The sequence below is a fragment of the Podarcis erhardii genome (assembly GCF_964252035.2).
Source record: "Podarcis erhardii genome assembly, chromosome: 5".
NCBI classification, from domain to species: domain Eukaryota; kingdom Metazoa; phylum Chordata; class Lepidosauria; order Squamata; family Lacertidae; genus Podarcis; species Podarcis erhardii.
Window position 1 is genome coordinate 18,305,281 of NC_138509.1, and position 15,473 is coordinate 18,320,753.

At 44.2% G+C, this 15,473-nt stretch overlaps 1 protein-coding gene across 2 annotated transcripts in view; it reads right to left on the reverse strand.

Annotated features, from left to right (window-relative positions):
* The window catches only part of POLR3A (RNA polymerase III subunit A), a 51,883-nt gene that overhangs the window by 13,173 nt on the left and 23,237 nt on the right, over positions 1-15,473 (reverse strand). The window contains exons 18-25 of one of the 2 annotated variants that reach the window (XM_081864204.1): positions 14,883-15,001; positions 12,340-12,477; positions 10,894-11,064; positions 9,826-9,939; positions 9,386-9,421; positions 5,639-5,725; positions 5,059-5,141; positions 154-324 (exon numbers count right to left, since the gene is read on the reverse strand). In XM_081864204.1, coding sequence (XP_081720330.1) covers positions 154-324; positions 5,059-5,141; positions 5,639-5,725; positions 9,386-9,421; positions 9,826-9,939; positions 10,894-11,064; positions 12,340-12,477; positions 14,883-15,001 — 919 coding nt within the window. The remainder of the gene's footprint in view (positions 1-153; positions 325-5,058; positions 5,142-5,638; positions 5,726-9,385; positions 9,422-9,825; positions 9,940-10,893; positions 11,065-12,339; positions 12,478-14,882; positions 15,002-15,473) is intronic. The other variant, XM_081864205.1, reaches the window with a different exon arrangement.

Genomic DNA, 15,473 nt, shown 5'->3' on the forward strand with positions numbered 1-15,473 from the left:
GTAGTTATCCTGCTCCTGTCAGTTTCTGTTTATTATAGTGCCCAGACTCTGACTCCAGCTAGCAAGTTGACAGAGAGAGAGAGAGACCTCCCCCTGTTATAATTAAATCTGCCATTCAAATATCAAGATGAGAATAAAATCTGGCTTCAGTACCTGATGGCTTTGGAGGCATTGATGATCTCTTTGATTCTCGGCACCCCTAGCGTGATGTTCATTGAGGCAACCCCAGCAAAATGGAAAGTTTTCAGAGTCATCTGTGTGCCAGGCTCTCCGATACTCTGAGCACACAGAGCTCCCACTGCAGAGCCAGGTTCCATCTGTGCCCTAGGTTATAAAACCAAGAAAACTTTTGAATTTATTAATTTTCACACTTGCGAGTCTACTCTAGAGAGTTCCTGGCTGAGCTGGCCTCTAAGGACCAAGATCCCCATTCTCTGAACCCAGAAGGTTCAGTGTGGCACTATGGAATCATAAAACCCACTTCTTTAAACCCTGGTGGAAGACAGGAAGCTGTGTCGCAGCCTAGGAGCACAGACAGCTCAAAATCTTTCCGTCACCTTTTTTTGCGTTCTAAGAATTCATCAGGCACTGGCTGCACACTTTCAACTATATATTATACAATGGTCAAACACTCTATTTTAAGAAAGTGAAAGCACAGGTGTTCAGGAGAGCTGTGCATTTAATACACATTCTGTTTTTCTCCCTGATCCTTCAGAATCACAAAGTCCCAAGATCAGCTGCTTGAAACTTTTCCCTCATAAGCCTCATGGCATATGGCCCCTACGCTCAGTAGATGGTACCACACTTCTAAAGGATAAAGAAGCTATTGCACTGCGCTGGAAAGAACATTACCAACATCTCCTTAACCGCGCACCCCCCCCCCCGTAGCTGCTGAGGTCTTCTCACAAATTCCGCAAAAACAAGTTAGAGATGAGCTTGCAGTATCTCCAAATCTGGGAAAATTGTGTACAGCTATTAACTAAATGGAAAACAACAAAGCCAGCAGACCTGATGGGATACTTGCTGAAGTCTTCAAAGTGGGTGGAATTGAACTTAAACAACAACTTCAGAAGCTCATCGAAAAAATCTGGGAGAGAGAAGAGATCCCAGCAGACTTTAGGGATGCCAAAATTATCAACCTCTTTAAAAAAGGTGATAGAATGGATTGCAGAAACTATCAAGGCATCTCTTTATTAGCTGCGGCCAGCAAAACTCTCGCATGGATCTTAGCAAACTGTCTCCTAACAATATCCAAGTCTACCCTTCCTGAATCCCAAAATGGTTTTCGGCCTTCTAGGGGGACAGTGGACATGATTTTCACTGCTCAACAGCTTCAAGAAAAATGCAGAGAGCAAAACCAACCCCTGTATATGGCATTTTTGGACCTGACAAAGGCCTTCGACAATGTAAATCGTAATGCCCTGTGGACTGTCCTTCTGAAAATTGGCTGCCCAGATAAATCTGTAAACATCCTTCAACTCCTCCAGGAACAATCAGGGTCTGCTGTATATAATTACCCTATTTTGAAATGCCTTCAAAGGCAGACAAAATGTTTTTTTACCCTATAATAAAACATATCAACCATTTGACAGCAAATAACAATACGGGGACAGTGAACACTAGAAGCATCAAGGCTATGAACCCCATGACATGAAAAAGGTATCTTATTATATCAACATGAGTTCATTTGGTAGATGAGATTCAATTGGTGCCCTTACCAAGGTCACTGGACCAGCCCGGATCTGAATACCCCAATGAATATTATCCGCACTGTCGTTTTCTTGTGCACAGGCTAAGTGATCTCAGCCAAGGAGGTCAACATCAAACAATTATTTTAAATCCCATTTGTTAACCATCCTCATCTGGCAGGGCAAAGCTAAGGCTCCAAGACGCACAGAGTCACAGCAGCAATATGCTTAGCGAGAGACCTTATGCAACGAAGCAAGTAGAAGATCAGAGGACAGCTGTCACCCTTAGTTAAATCCCAGCGAAACAATCCTACGGCATATTATGGACCTTCTCTACATAAAGCAAATCAACTCACAGAGCAGTTACAGCCTCAAGACTAGTACTGTCTTCTTCCAGTATAAAAAAAGCCTCAGCCTTCTCCAAACCAATGTCAAGATTTAGGATAAAGGCAGTTCGGAAACAAAGGTAACTTCCTTTCCACTGATGCCGAGTCAGAATATTTAGATTGGGGTGTGTGTGTGTGTGTGTGGAATCAACCCACCCCAAAATATCCACTCCATGAGGGCCGGGAAGGGAAATTGCTTCTCCCAATAGTCCTGTTTTTTGGGTGATCTTACACACAAGTAAATTCATTCGCAATTCAGTGTTTTATGTGCCCTTTTGCTGCTTCTGCAATACATTTTCAATATGGTTTTAGTGCTGCTGTTCCTCATAGAAGTTGCTTTTATGTTGTTACGGGCTAAAAGTTAGCACAGACATTTAAAACAAGTATTATTCTTATACAGTATACCTCCTATTACAAAACTTAAATGACAGAGAAACCATAGGCACAACATGCTTAAACTTAATAGTTTGTGTAGTGGGATTTATTATTAGTTAATGCAGCAGCCGTCCATAGTTGGAGAACTTGAGGCCTAGGATAATTTCAGATCTCCTTCCGTTTCGTAATCTGGAGCCTTCCGAGTTTGCTACCACCGGGTGGAAGGCAATCAGCACATCCAAAGGCAAGACTACTTATAGCATTTCACTGCAATGTAGAGATGGGGAAACTGAGGCCCTCCAAATGTTAATGGACTTCAACTCCCATTAACACTGCCAATGATCAGGGATTATGGGAGCTGCATTGCAGCAGCATCTAGGGCAGGCATTCCCAAACTCAGCCCTCCAGATGTTTTGGGACTACAACTTCCATCATCCCTAGCTAACAGGACCAGTGGTCAGGGATGATGGGAATTGTAGTCCCAAAACATCTGGAGGGCTGAGTTTGGGGGTGCCTGATCTAGAGGGCAGCAGGACCCCCATCGCTGCAATTGTCATGTTTCATAATTACTGTTCAATTCAATGTAATAACATTTGTTTAAATATATACTGTAATAATAATAAATTTGAATGTCATCCAGGAAATGTCCTGCTATATAATACCCTTCGTTTCAGTAGTAGTATTACTGGGAAATCTCAGGTGCTTGCATTTATATTTTGTTGGACTGCAAGAACTAAAACGTGTGCTTCTTACTACTGGAGAAATCGTAAGTACAAAAAATTACGGCGGGTGGGTGGGGTGAAGGTGGATTCACCTAACGCAGTGGTTCTCAAACTTTTTTTCTCTGGGATGCATTTTCAGAGGAAAAAATTGCCCAATTTTTTTACTGGTAAGAAATAAATTGGGAAACAAAACAAAACAACTCCCAGCAATGCTTGATTTGTAATACAGAACACAACTACTTTACAATATGATGACAGGACATCCGGAAAATAGAAATCATTGTGGCTAGCTACACAAGAACATGAATTATTCCCAAAATATAATACTGATTGTCCTTGAATCTTTCTGCCACACTTGCCATCCTGCCCTGCCCATCACCCTTTAAGAACCACTGACCTAATGAGTCCGCTCAGTGTAAGCCATGCGTGAAGGCTTCTGCAATGGGGCTTCCCCCTTCTGCTCCCCCCCCCCCAAGGGCTCTGGGGGTTGGGAGAAACCCCAGAACAATGTAATTGTGGGTGGGGGGTGGGTAGGAAAGGGATGATCCTTTAGTCTGGGAAGCTGCAATGCTTTTTAGGTTTGGGGAAATACAGTGGTACCTCGGGTTACATACGCTTTAGGTTATATATGCTTCAGGTTACATACGCCTCAGGTTACAGACTCTGCTAACCCAGAAATAGTGCTTCAGGTTGAGAACAGAAATCGTGCTCCAGCAGCGCGGCAGCAGCAGGAGGCCCCATTAGTTAACGTGGTGCTTCAGGTTAAGAACAGTTTCAGGTTAAGTACGGACCTCCGGAACGAATCAAGTACTTAACCTGAGGTACCACTGTAGTAAGTATGCAAGGAATTTAACTATGTATCAGGGGAGATGGGCAACTTTACAATCAATCTGAGGGAAGTTCGTCATTTCCATTTTAGCATGAATCATGTAACAATTGCAGATCTATTACTATTTAGCTATATTGACACTGAGACAAACATCTGAGGGAAGAAACTGAACTTTGGCTAAAACTTGCTTCCCGCTTCAGACCTCCTAACTTCTGCCCAAGAAGCAGGAGAATACTTTCTATCAGTTTCTCACCTACTTATAATCAGATTTGGCTAAATCAGTTCAAATGACATTCACTCCTACTCAGCGGCGTAGCGTGGGTTATCAGCACCCGGGGCAAGGCAAGTAATTTGCGCCCCCCAACCCGGGGCAAGGCAAATAATTTGCGCCCCCTAACCCGGGGCAAGGCAAGTACAGTAATTTACTCTCCCAAGCAGCAGCAGCAGCGAGGCTTCTCTCCTTAATTGATTCCCCCTCCACACCGCGTCGTTTCCTGGCTGCTCCCCCCCCCTTCCCCTCTCTCTCCTCCTCGCTCTGCTTGCCTTGCCCTGCCCTGCCTGAGGGCACCCTGAGGAGACTCCGCTCTCCTTTTTGACCAGGCGAGGTGGGAAAAAGGGGGGAAAGTCTCTTCCCGCCCCCTCGCCAGACTCCCTGCTCCGCTCGGCTCACTACCCAGGCGGCCAGTGGAAAGAGAGACGCAATTACCTCTCCCTCCGCTTCGCCAAGCTGTCAAAGCCCGGCAGCAGCGGCAACGGCAGCAGCAGGCGCAGCCAGACCCCCGCGAGCCAGCCAGCCCGCCCGCCCGCCCGGCTTCCTCTCCTTTTTTTGCCAGCGGCAGAAGGCTTTGCTCTCCCCCTTCTGCGACCTCCTCGCCAAGCCGAGCGAGCGCGGGCTCCCTAACCAGTGGATTTTAGTAGGGGCAGAGAGCTGCTAGTGCGAGTGCGCCCCTGCCCAAGTTGCGCCCGGTGCGGCCGGCACCCCTGGCACCCCCCACGCTACGCCACTGCTCCTACCGCGGGGGGGGGGGGAGGGGAGGGGGGAGAAGAATTATCCATACCTCATATACTTCTCTCTACAGGTTTCTAGAAACTTCTCCAGCTGGGTTGGAGTAATCCGGTCCAATTGGTACAAAACATACGGCTGAAGCAATAAAGAGCCAGAACAGTTAGGAATTTAATTCAATAGACAGGGCATGTATTATGCATTCCCCTAGTGCACAATATGAAAACGCAGAGGAAAAAACCAACAGTGATATTCACTTCTGTTCCCCCCTTCCCTGCAGTAAGCAAGATAGTAAGTTATGGAATATGTTTAAGCCGCAGCTGTTATTCAGTACATATATCCAGAATCATTGGAGGTTAAACTTTAAGGATTAGGTTTTTTTTAATAAAAGCATTGTATTGAGTTTCCGAACCTCCCTGCTTCAGAAACAAGTGTAGGACAGGTTGCTGCAGATTATTAGACAAGGTGCAACGCTTTGTCCGGCATTATGGAATGACAGTAGGAATGGGCAGTTCTGGCAGAGATACTTAAGGGAATTAAGGGTGTATTACACAAGCTTACATGCAAAAAATAATGCCCCTATCTTCATCTGTTAAAGGGTATGGAATTAGCACACAACCCACAAGCGGCATTACCTCTGTTGTGCCGTTGTCATTAATGCCATACTTGTCCCTGGTTTTCTTGATCTTCTCGGACATAGCTTTGATGAATTTTTTAATTTCCTGCAACAACAGCAAAAAATAATAATAAAATGCACGTTTTAAGGCTTCTCTGCCTTATATTCTGCAGCCCGGCTACTATGGAGACTCCTAGCTTATAAACATCTGGCAGTATTTTGCATTAGTAAAAAAGCCGTAAAGCATAAAAGTGACTCAAAAATGCATTTCATGCCACAACTGCACACTTCAAGTTGCTTTTGGAAAGCAGTTGAAATAGCTACCTGCCAAGAAGCAATAAAGTGATTACAGATGTTCTCTCTGCTAGAATTTTGGGGACTTTTCTGACTTTAGATACATCTCACAAAGCTGAGAGAGGCGGGGAAAGGAGGAGCAGGAGATTCTGGAATATTTCTCTTATGCCAAGATTTCTCTAACATACAGAGACCTGGGAACCTGTATTAACAGAATGCAAAAAGCAGATGCACAAAATTCAGTGGGACTGGCGGAGGGGGGGGGGGACACATCAGAAAGGAGCAAGAGATAAGAAGGTGTGTTTGGAGGAGCTTCTCTAACCTGACTGAACCCCAAGATCATCCTTTGAGGCTCTTCTCTCTTTGCCACCTAAGTTCTTGCAAAAGACAGACATTCAACGAAGAAGAAAAAAGCAAGCTTTCCCTGGCTCTTTATCGTTTCAATATACCTTGTCAACAACCAGAAACGTTTCCCATAGAACAAAACGTTAACCTCTGCTACAATGGAGAATGTCCTCAGATTTCAATGTCAGACTCGTAAGTTCACTCAATTACATATTCAAAAAGCAGAGGAGTAAGTATAACTGCTGCATCTACTGTAGTTTCAGAAAATGTACTTTAAAGTTAGCCTAGCAACAGCGGAGACTTAGAAATGCCCCCCATTGACTGACACGATAAGGCCATCACCACTTGGTTCCCTCAGCAACTGCTGAGAATAGTTTGCAGCTATTCTACTGGGGTTTCACTCTCTCGTCTGCTTTTTTTTTTTTTTGGTACCTCTGCTATCACCTGTTGTGAAGAAACTACATTTTTGATGAGGTACAGTTTAAATGCAAGAATACTGTGATAATAGGGACACACACAAAGTATGAAAATGCGCAAAGAGGGGAAAAACACCAGCCATTTACTCTTGGCTAGAGCCAGAAAGGTAAACGTTATATGCGAGTTCAGCTGACAGTCTGCCAAGTGGCAGTTGCTAAGGGGAGGTAACTATGTAAAATGTGAGGTTTCAATTAATCAGTGCACCTCAACCTTTATGCATCAGGCAGGAGCATCCAAAATAAGTCGGTTTATGATTGGTCCCTTTGTGAAAATTCCTTCCTGACAACGGTCCACAGTTATAGGCCAATGAGCATTCAGAATTTCAGTGCAAATACACGGGTTGGAGAGTTCTAGCTGGCATGGAATGTAGAAGCAGATTCAGCACTCGGGGGGGACAGGACCTGTTGCGTTTTGCCGCCTGAGGCAAAACGGGATGGTGGTGTCCCACTGCCAAAGCGCCCCTCACCTGGCTTGTGTGGTGGCACCTGTGAAGCAGCGATGGGCTGCAGTGAGATCTCACGGAGCACACGAGATCTCCTGAGATTTCGGCGACGTTTCGCCGGAAGCCGCTTCTCCACTGGTGGCCGAGGGGGGCACCCCCTCTTTGGATTCTGATGCCCAAGGCAGCTGGTTCAGCCTGCCTCATGGGCGGGCCGGCCCTGTCACACTCTTTGCGGGGTTCAGTTGTGGAAGCTGAGTCAAGAAGTGACTCTGAAGGAGGAAGAGGAAGCCTGGAGACAGAGCCTGAAAGCAATAGCAGCAACATTTGGGGAGGAGGAAGAGTGAGAAGCTCATGCGAGAACTGAAATCACTGAAGGCAGAAGCTAAGGAGGTCCAAAAGAGAGAAGAAACCTCCAGCAGCCGCCTTCGGGAGGGCTCAATCCAGCAACAGGCAAATTCCTGACCAGAGAGAAGACTTCCAGTGAAGTTCTCTGAATAAACTTGTGAGTTAACTGAGGTGGAGATAAGAAGGTAATTGGTTAATGGTTTCATGTAAGGATTAGAACAAGTTCATGGGAATCTTCTTAAAGCAACACTAACACTGTTACAGTTAATGTACTATTTTCTTCAATCGGTAGTGATATCTGATAGTATAATACTTTGCTGTCTACCAATAAGCAAATCCATTATATTATGTTGTAAATAAGCATTAACGAATTCTCTTTAATTCTCAAACATGAAATTCTTGAGCTGTCTGTCCCATACATATACCCAGCAACAGTGTGCGAGGGATTTTTTTAAAAAATTGAGTAAGGTATTGGGTGGAAACAATGGTGGAAGCAGAACTCTAAATAAAAAGAGCAGGCTCCCTTAATATAAGGTATATGTGGTGAGGATTCATCAGGGAACCTTACATGTACAGACTATTTGAATAATTTTAAAAGTAAAACAACATGAATACAACATTATATACAGCAGAGGCATTGAAGGGACAGACTGGATTGCTGCAGCACATTCTATGTGTGGCTTCACTCGAGCTTGATCCAGGAGCTAGTGCAGAATGCTGCAGTACGGTTGCTGACACGAATAAGGACTTGTCAACGTTGAACATCTGCGCTGGTTGTTGATTTACTGCCGGGCAGAGTTCAAGGTGTTACTAGTAGCATGTAAAGCCTTTAACCACTTGGTAACAGTTTATCTCCGAGATCACCTGAGCACCCACATATGTCCACTTGACCACTTTGATCAGCAGAATTGGCACTACCCCATAATGCACCCCATAATGCCTGTTCCACAAATTATTTTCGTCTTGCGAGGCACCACTGTATTGTTGCTTAACTTTCTGTCTGTTTTGTAAACTTTTACTGTGATAATATCATTGTTTTATCTTCTTTGTAAACTGTTTTGAGGTTTTTCCTACAATCAAGCAGTGTATGAGCTTTATGAAATGAATAAATAAATAGTAAACCTCCAAAACTTGTGTTTGTGATGTTCTGTTCTGCTATTGTTATTTATTGTTTGTAGGCTGCTTTGTGATTCACTTGAATTAAAAGCAGCATAGAAATATGAATTATATCGACTCAAACAGCTGATGGATCAATACTGATAGGGAAGTAGCCTCATCAGTCAGGCTCCCAAATCCTGTTAGGACCTTGAGGTAAGCAAACGGAAGTCTTTTAGATTGGGGCTCTGTTTCTTCAGCTGCAATTCAGTGAGCCTCTCCTGCTTTTCCTGATTAATCTGAAATTACTTCTTGTAGTCCACAAAAGCTTTTCTTGACACAGCAGGACTTTTGAGGGTGAGACGGGAGTCCCAGGGACTCTGGAAAGTGGCTTGGGTGGTGCAGAGCAGAACAGCATTCAGGGAGAGGGATCACTAGATCTGAATGAAAGAAGGAAAGTTCATGGAAGGTGTGTGTCCAGTGCCTTATTGATCCTCGTGTTGTGGGGAGAATCCCAAAGGTTGGGGAACTGAGGAGTTGGCAGTGGAACCAAAGGGCTGTAAAGGTTTTTGCACCGATAATAAAGCTTTTGAAAAGACCAGTGAGGGATCTTGCCTGATTGCTCTCGAGCAACCACCCAATAGCCGTGGATGGAAGTTCCAGCACCAATGAACATATGAACTGGGGGTTAGTAATACAAAACAGTTTCAATTCCAGAAGCGTCGCCACTATAAAGTTCTACATAGTGCACACACATGCTACAATTACCTCATTGTACACTGCATAACCTGTTTCAGTAAACGCCTTCAAGAAAGAACAGGAAAAAAACAAAGTAATAGGTATTTTGCTGTTATTGAAATATTGCTCTTTCTGAACCAAATCCCTGCTATTGCAAACCAATAATTATGCCAGTCACGGAAAATCAAAGCAACAGAGCCCTGGCTCATATTTACAAGAAAGTGCTGCCTTTAAAAGTGAATATTTAGGCACCTCATCAGTTCCTAACTGGCAAGTAAAAACAATTCCTCAGAAGGCAGAGCACAAACACCTGCATTTTAACCCAAAATCTGTCTATTTAACAACTGAGATGGTGCTACCGAAGCAGAAAAAATGTAAGATTACTGAATCGTGCTGCTTTGTGTTCTGGGGAGAGCAGTTTGTAAAGGATTAATGATCGTGTGAAAAAGAAAACGACGCAAAGACATCACCTGTAGGAAGCTGTCCTGGCAGCAAAGGAATTCGTTCTTCTTCATGATGGATTCAGCAGTTAACACCAATTCATTTTTACTAAGTGCTGGCTCACTTCGGCTTGGATACACTGCCTTAAACAACAAAGAGTACACAGACACATTACAAGGGCCTTTTCAATTTAATTCCTTCAGACAATTTAACATGCTTTCAAACTGGATGTGCCCAACTCCCCTCCCGCTTTTTAACCTATCCTATCATTTAGGGCAAAAAGCCCAATTCTTACAAAGATCCCCAGTCTCCATTAGAATCATATAATTGTACAGCTGGAAGGGACCCTGAGGATCCACCCCCTTGAAATGCAGAAATATGCAGCCGTCCTACACAGGGAATCGAACCTGCAACACTGGTGTCAGTAGACCCACACTCTAACCAACTGAGTCATCCAAGCTCAAAGACAGATGGAAGAAAACAGATACAAGATTAAGAATTCTGTAGCATATTTAATTGGTAGATGCTGAAACGAGGACTGGAAGGTCCATTCACTAAAATCCAACATGAAGATTTCCTTCAAGCTTTGTAGTGAAGGAATGACCTTGGCTGTTCCAGTGGAGTAGAGATGACATGTCTAGGTCTTATCTTACGTCCTGACCACACTCTGATGCACAGACCTACTCCGGGAACAGAGCCAGAGTGTGTTCTTGGAGTTGGTGACCTCTTGCTCCAAGATAAGAGTACAGGAAGGAAAACCCTTTTATGGTTAAGAGTGCTGGAGCAGGGACATCTGTGATGTCAACCTGCGTGTACAAGCTGACGTGGCTGGATTCCTGGGGAAGGGGGAGAGGGTGCCTGGAGGATATATATACTGCATGAAATTTCTCATTTCTTTGGACTTGCTGTGGACTGACCACGCGAGTGCCTTTCTGCTGCTCCAGAGAGCAGAAATAAAGAACTCTTTCTCTGAACCAACCCTCGGTGTCATTTGACTTCCTTCCTCCCATCCGGGAGCAATGCAGAGCCCACCAATCGGTAAAGTCTAATAAGGCTACAGTAGTATGTTGACATTTATTGATACCGTTTTAACTTACTCTGATGTTGTCCAGGACACGCTTGAACTCCAGAGGTTCATCTTTCCCCTCCATAGCTGCAGGATCTAAGCCATCTCCGCCATAAATGAACTGTATGATGTCACCGGTAGAACTCCTGACAGTCAGGTCATACTGTGAGCACAGATCTTCAAGGGATTTCACCAGCCGTCTCTGGGAAGCAAGGGAAGACAACTCGTTCAGGACCTATCTAGTAATGTAGTTTACAAAACTTCTAAAATGTGGGTGGGGTGGCCAATTCGCACTGCCAAACGCAGGATGAGCAACTGTGCTGCATTTTGAGTCATTACAGGTCTGGAAATATAACCTGTGGTGTAATAAATAGGAACCATTGCAGTCCAGTACACTGAAAGTCCCCCTCCATTTGAATCTTTTAAGGGAACATTTCAAACACTTAATATTGCATTAAAGGCATTCAAGGTACAATTCTTGAGGTATTGCTACCTGGTTTGGCTTGGATAAATCTCATTAAATGTTCTTGATCAAAGTCTCAATTTTTTAAAAGCAGATTATTTGAAAAAAATGCATCCCATCCCACATTTCTAAGCATTGAAGCCTGTAGAAGGGATGAAGGCAGGACCAAGTATGATGGGGTTTTTTTGGCGGGGGGGATAATCTGGAGTTTTGAGCTCCTTTGCTGCATAGAATTCAGCTGATGAGACAAAAATCCTCTCATATGAAACAGCCTCACACAGGTTTCCAAATGACTACTTAGCTGGTTAGCTGCAAATAGAAAGAATTGACTCCAAGCAACCAGACAGAAAAAAATGGATAAAATGAAAGGAGTCTGGTGTCTTTCTTTCTAGTCATGAACACGTTACATGTGTATTAACACTGGTGAATATAGACAGCTTGCAATAAATGTTTGCTGTTTTTGCAAGGCTGTCCCTCATGGTAAAAAGACAAATTGGACATACAGTGGTACCTCGGGTTACATACGCTTCAGGTTACAGACTCCGCTAAGCCAGAAATAGTACCTCGGGTTAAGAACTTTGCTTCAGGATGAGAACAGAAATTGTGCAGTGGTGGCACGGCGGCAGCAGGAGGCCCCATTAGCTAAAGTGGTGCTTCAGGTTAAGAACAGTTTCAGGTTAAGAACAGACCTCCAGAACGAATTAGGTTCTTAACCCGAGGTACCACTGTAAAGGGAAGACCAACAAAATTTCCTACAATCACAATATACGTCTACAGATATAGGAATCTTTCTATAGATGTAGTATAGACATTTCTAGAGATACAGGATTCCTTCTTCATCATCAGAATTGAACCTTGAGGAAGAATGAGGCCACAAACTGGGAGAGGAATGCTAGTTATTTTCTTGACTTAGATAAGGAAAACGAACCTTTACATGTAACGGATAGAAGTTGCTCATGAGTGTTCTGCTACACTAAGAGGGTCTCCTCCCACAGCAAAGTATCCCCAAGTTACCTGCATGTATCCCGTTTCAGCTGTTTTTACAGCAGTATCAACCAGGCCTTCTCGACCAGCCATGGTGTGGAAGAAAAACTCAGTGGGCGTCAAGCCAGAATAGAAGCTGTTGGCAACAAAACCTTTCGCTGCTGGAAGCTGCAAGAGGGGAGAAAAAGACCTGAAATGTGCTGCAGTAGAAAATGAAGTCAGAGTCAATGAGGTGCAGTGGCCAATAATGTCAAAGTAGGACCGGGGAGACCCAAGTTGCACACTATGAAGCATCCTGGGTGATGTTGGGCCAGTCACTGTCTTTCACTCCAACCTACCTCTCAGGGTTGCAGTAAGAATAAAGAGAGATGGGCAACCATACATGCCACCTTTAGCTCCTTGTTAATTATATATAAATTATAATAAACAAACATGCAAACCATGAGAACACTTTCAGACTTCATATACCGTATTTTCCCATGTATAAGGCAACCCCTATTTTTTGGGAGATGTGGGTGGCGTTGTGGTCTAAACTACTGAGCCTCTTGGGCTTGCTCATCGGAAGGTCGGTGGTTTGAATCCCTGCGATAGAGTATGCTCCCATTGCTCTATCCCAGCTTCTGCCAACCTGGCACTTCGAAAGCATACCAGTGCAAGTAGATAAATAGGTGCTGCTGCAGCAGGGAAGGTAAACGGTGTTTCCGTGCACTCTGGTTTCCATCATGGTGTTCCGTTGTGCCAGAAGCGGTTTAGTCATGCTGGCCTCATGACCCGGAATAACAACAACAACACCACAACAATTTATTATTTTTACTGCCCATCTGGCTGGGTTTCCCCAGCCACTCTGGGCAGCTTCCAATAGAACACTAAAATACAATAACCTATTAAACATTAAAAGCTTCCCTAAACAGGGCTGCCTTCAGATGTCTTCTAAAAGTGTGGTAGTTATTTTTCTCTTTGACATCTGGTGGGAGGGCGTTCCATAGGGCAGGTGCCACTACCAAGAAGGCCCTCTGCCTGGTTCCCTGTAACTTGGCTTCTCGTAGTGAGGGAACTGCCAGAAGGCCCTCGGCGCTGGACCTCAGTGTCCTGGCAGAACGATGGAGGTAGAGACGCTCCTTTAGGTATACTGGACCGAGGCCTTTTAGGGCTTTAAAGGTCACCACCAACACTTTGAATTGTGCTCAGAAACGTACTGGGAGCCACTGTAGGTCTTTCAAGACCAGTGTTATATGGCCGTTCCCAGAAAGCTGTCTGTGGACAAACGCCTGGCTCCCTTTGCCTGAAGCGAGATGAGCGCCACAACCCTGTAGTTGCCTTTGACTGGACTTAACCGTCCAGGGGTCCTTTACCCTTTTACCTTATTTTTTTTTAATCCAAAATTTAAAAATCGGGCCAGAGCCAGAATCACCCACACCAGAGTCCAAACCCCTGTGCATTCACCATCTCTGTATAAGACAACCTCCAATTTTTGACTAATGTTTTTAAGCAAGCAAACAAACAAACAAACAAAAAACATCTTATACATGGAAAAATACAGTATTACAGGTACGATAATACAGCTATTATCTTTACAGCTATTATCTGTACCTCTTCAAGAGGTGCTGCACGAACAGATGAAATTATTAGCTCTAGAAAATGTGAGAACTCATCTCCTAGGAGTGCCAGTGAGGCCAAGAAAGGATGGAGGGGTGGCCCTTATGCACACAGTAAAATATCCTATAGTAAAAGCTCCACTCTTACCAAAGTATTTCCTACAGGTTAACAGTTGTTCACAGAATTGTTTTCCATAGCAACGATCTAGCGTGATTGCTGAACTTCTTGGAATTCCTTCACCACAGGCCGATTCCCAACATTTACGTCCTGTATTTACCCCTTACACCAAGGGTGAAGAACTGATGGCCCTCCAGATGTTGCTCGATCCCAGCTCTCATGGGTCCAAGCCAACATGGCCAAGAGTGAAGGATGAATGGAGTACAAAATAACCGGCAGTACCTCCCCCCCGACTTTCTTGCTTTTAGTTCACCAATTCCTGGTTGTCTCTAGAGGATTCCAATTCCAATACAAGAAGCCACAGGTCCCTCTGCTTCCCGGGGAGTGGGGAAGAGAACTAGCTATAATAGGCAACACAGAGGAGGAGAATGCTCTAAATTTGATGCCTGCCAACTTGCGGCTGGGGAGAAGGAAGAGGAGTGAGAGGGAGAAGAGACCAAGATCTGGGCAAGTTGCCCACTGGAACGGTTACATCCTTATGGAGTTAAACTCCAGTAGTCTAAAGCAAACGACTCAGCTTGTTCAATTGAATTAAGAGCAAATTATTTCACATTATCATGCCTTGGTCCTTGTGGCAACCCTATAGGTTAGGTCATTTGTATTATCCTCAAAGTGCAAGGAGGAGGGAGGCAGGAGCAGAGAGGGAGGTTTTCTCAAGGCAAATTAGCCTGTGAGTTCGCAGCAGTCAAGATTTGAACGGTTCAGACATTACATTGCACCAGAAATTCCGTCTTCATTTAGTATTCAAACCCACACCTTCCCATTTCATAAGGTTGTTTAGGTCCCGCAATGCTATTCACCTTGGAATGCTTCTTAAAATGAGGCAAGGATCGGTTCTCAAAGCCGTCAGGCACCCGTGAGCCACTGATAGCCTGCTGTCCTACGCAAGCAATCATCTGGGAGATGTTAATGAAGGAGCCTAAAAACACAACGCCACAAAGAAAGAGGTAGGTCACAGCTTGCCTCATGTTCCAAAGCATCATACTGTGTGATGGAGGTCTGCCCCACTCTACTTTACTTGTATGTGCAAATTCGCTTTTTTTTTTTTAAGTTTTATTAAAACTTTTCACATTACAACAAAAAAGACAAACTAATCTAAACCAAAACTAGTAAAAAAAATTAAAGAGAAAAGAGAATGTGCGTGCACATTTTCAAAATCTGGAGCAGATTATGAGGGTGTGCAGGGCAGGAGAGAGTGCAAAATTTCTGTGGCACAATTGAAGTGGCAGCACTGGATACAACCCACTGTAGAAGTGCCCCATTATTTATGAATCACGTTGGGCTTGCATTTAATGCAGATCTGTGCAAAAAGCTTTAGTACTCATTACCTTTTTTAAAAAACACACACGAAGTGCCCAAAATGGAATTCTTATCCTATCAGAATGCCAACA